Raw genomic sequence first — 2,002 nt, forward strand, 5'->3', positions numbered from 1 at the left:
CCCCTCTGCCGCCCTTCCCCCATTGAAATTAATGGAGGCGGCGAGTTGCCGCGCGGGCGCGGCGTGTGAGCAGCGCTGCACGCGACCGGAACACCGGCACCTGTGAGACGACTGCCTTGATGTTCTCGGAAAAGGTGAATTTGAGATGTATAACAAACAAACAATCATCATCACGTTTTATGAAATGAATTACAATCTTCATAAATCCAGGCTCAGTTTGCCACGTAACGTTTAGCCTAAATAATCAGACAGCTAGCTAGCTTGCAGACAAGCAGCCCGTTATCTCTTAGGCAAACTAAACTACATGTCTGCTGATAGTTAGTTTCTAACATTTCCTTTTAACAAGAAGAATAAATGATGGAAGTAATACATCACATGAATTCTTTCATTCAAAATGGTTCATGCCTAAATCTTATCACTATTTTGGGTAGCCTATTGTTTGTTATTGTTAAGTGAAGCCGAAATGCCCAGTGAAAAGAGGAGGATTCAGGAGAGAGAGAGACAACTAAAGGAGGCAGCTAAGAGGAGCACATTACTACAGGGTAGTGATGTGCTCCGAAAAAAATCCGAAATCAGTGTGGTCAAGAGCGGCTGTCTGACCTCCTCCTGCTGTCCATAGAGAAGGACATACCAATCGACAAAGAAGAGGTTCTGAAGGCTTCTCTTTTGAAGCTTTGCATTTTTAAAATGTCAATTTGGAGAAACTTATCAGTGACTTGATAGGATGTTGTTTAATTATGTTTGTGTTCATGTTATGTTCTTCTTCTTCAAGTCATGTTTTTCTGCATTATCGTTAGTAGTAGTTATTTCAGTGTTTTACTTATTTGTAATTATATATTAATAAAGACCCTGTTATTCTCAGTCCTTCATATAGCCTGCAAGTTTTTTTTGGGGGGGGGGGGGTGGTGCCCTTTTTTCAGGTCAGAGCAACTGCCCCTCAAAATTCCTGTGCACGTCCCTGGATAAGACAGTCAAATTGTTGAGTCATATTCTCAATATAACAGTGTACTCTGGAGGGATCTTCTGATGTAAACTATGGCTAAAGTTTTGAAGACAATTATTGTAAATTGTAAGTTACACCTTAGTGTATGTGGGAGATTGATTGCAAGATTGGACAAGATTCAGATTTATGCTTTGACTGTTTGTACTGTAATTTGTTGGCACCATGTCATTGCAAGAAATGTGAACATAGGACAATCTCCTTAGGGTAAACTGTACATGCATTGCTGTAGGAATTACAGTGCAGTCTTCCTACACCTCCTGACGTTCCTTTCTGTTGGGCCACAAATTCTCATTCTCACGCAGCCTCACTCCTCTTCCTCTTCTTGTTCTCTCTGGCTGTTGACCCCGTCCAATTCCTTGTCCTTCCATTGTCAGACAATGTAACATTGTGTTGTGCTCCAGCTATATATATATATTTACTTGCCATTTCATGGTTCATGAGATGCACCTTTGAGCTATCTCAGTAAACTGGTTGATCGTTGGTTTGTCTAACATTTCACGCACTTCCCTTATTTAGAGAAAGTCATGATTCACCTGGTAGCAATTTACCATTTCAGGACAGATTTAGAAAAAAAAGTCTGATGGAAATGTGTAGAAATATGCTTGACATATTATGACTTGTTCAACCATTTTGCATGTCAAGACTTATGCATGTTTTGGGGGTGAGACTATTCAACAGAGACCCAGTATAATACATTTTGATCACACAAGCAATTGATAATGTAGGAAAGAGAATTGTGCATAATCATTTGCATGAATGTACCAAAGCATTTGCAACTTGTTCAAAGAAATGAGAAACTGCTTTCTTGATGTGCACAATTGACACAATGATGAGAAAATTGAACATGTAGTTTTGAGAATTTCAATTCTGATCTGAGAATTGTACCAAAGCGACTGAGAAAAACTATAATGGTCCTTTCACTCCATCTAGTGTTAAATGTTGAAATTGCACTTCGGTATTCAGACGTATTCTGTTGTTTCTAGGTAAAGTATCAAGAAT

The 2,002-nt window shown here is 39.3% G+C and overlaps 1 protein-coding gene across 1 annotated transcript in view; it reads right to left on the reverse strand.

Moving 5' to 3' along the window:
- Window positions 1–920: 920 nt before the first annotated feature.
- bhlha9 (basic helix-loop-helix family, member a9) overlaps window positions 921–2,002 on the reverse strand; it is a gene marked incomplete at its 3' end in the record, with an annotated part of 8,178 nt that continues 7,096 nt past the window's right edge. Inside the window, exon 2 of the mRNA XM_056594266.1 lies at window positions 921–930. Within this exon, the coding sequence (XP_056450241.1) occupies window positions 921–930 (10 nt within the window). The remainder of the gene's footprint in view (window positions 931–2,002) is intronic.

The sequence above is a fragment of the Gadus chalcogrammus genome, chromosome 7 (genome assembly GCF_026213295.1).
Source record: "Gadus chalcogrammus isolate NIFS_2021 chromosome 7, NIFS_Gcha_1.0, whole genome shotgun sequence".
In the NCBI taxonomy this organism is placed as follows: Eukaryota; Metazoa; Chordata; class Actinopteri; order Gadiformes; family Gadidae; genus Gadus; species Gadus chalcogrammus.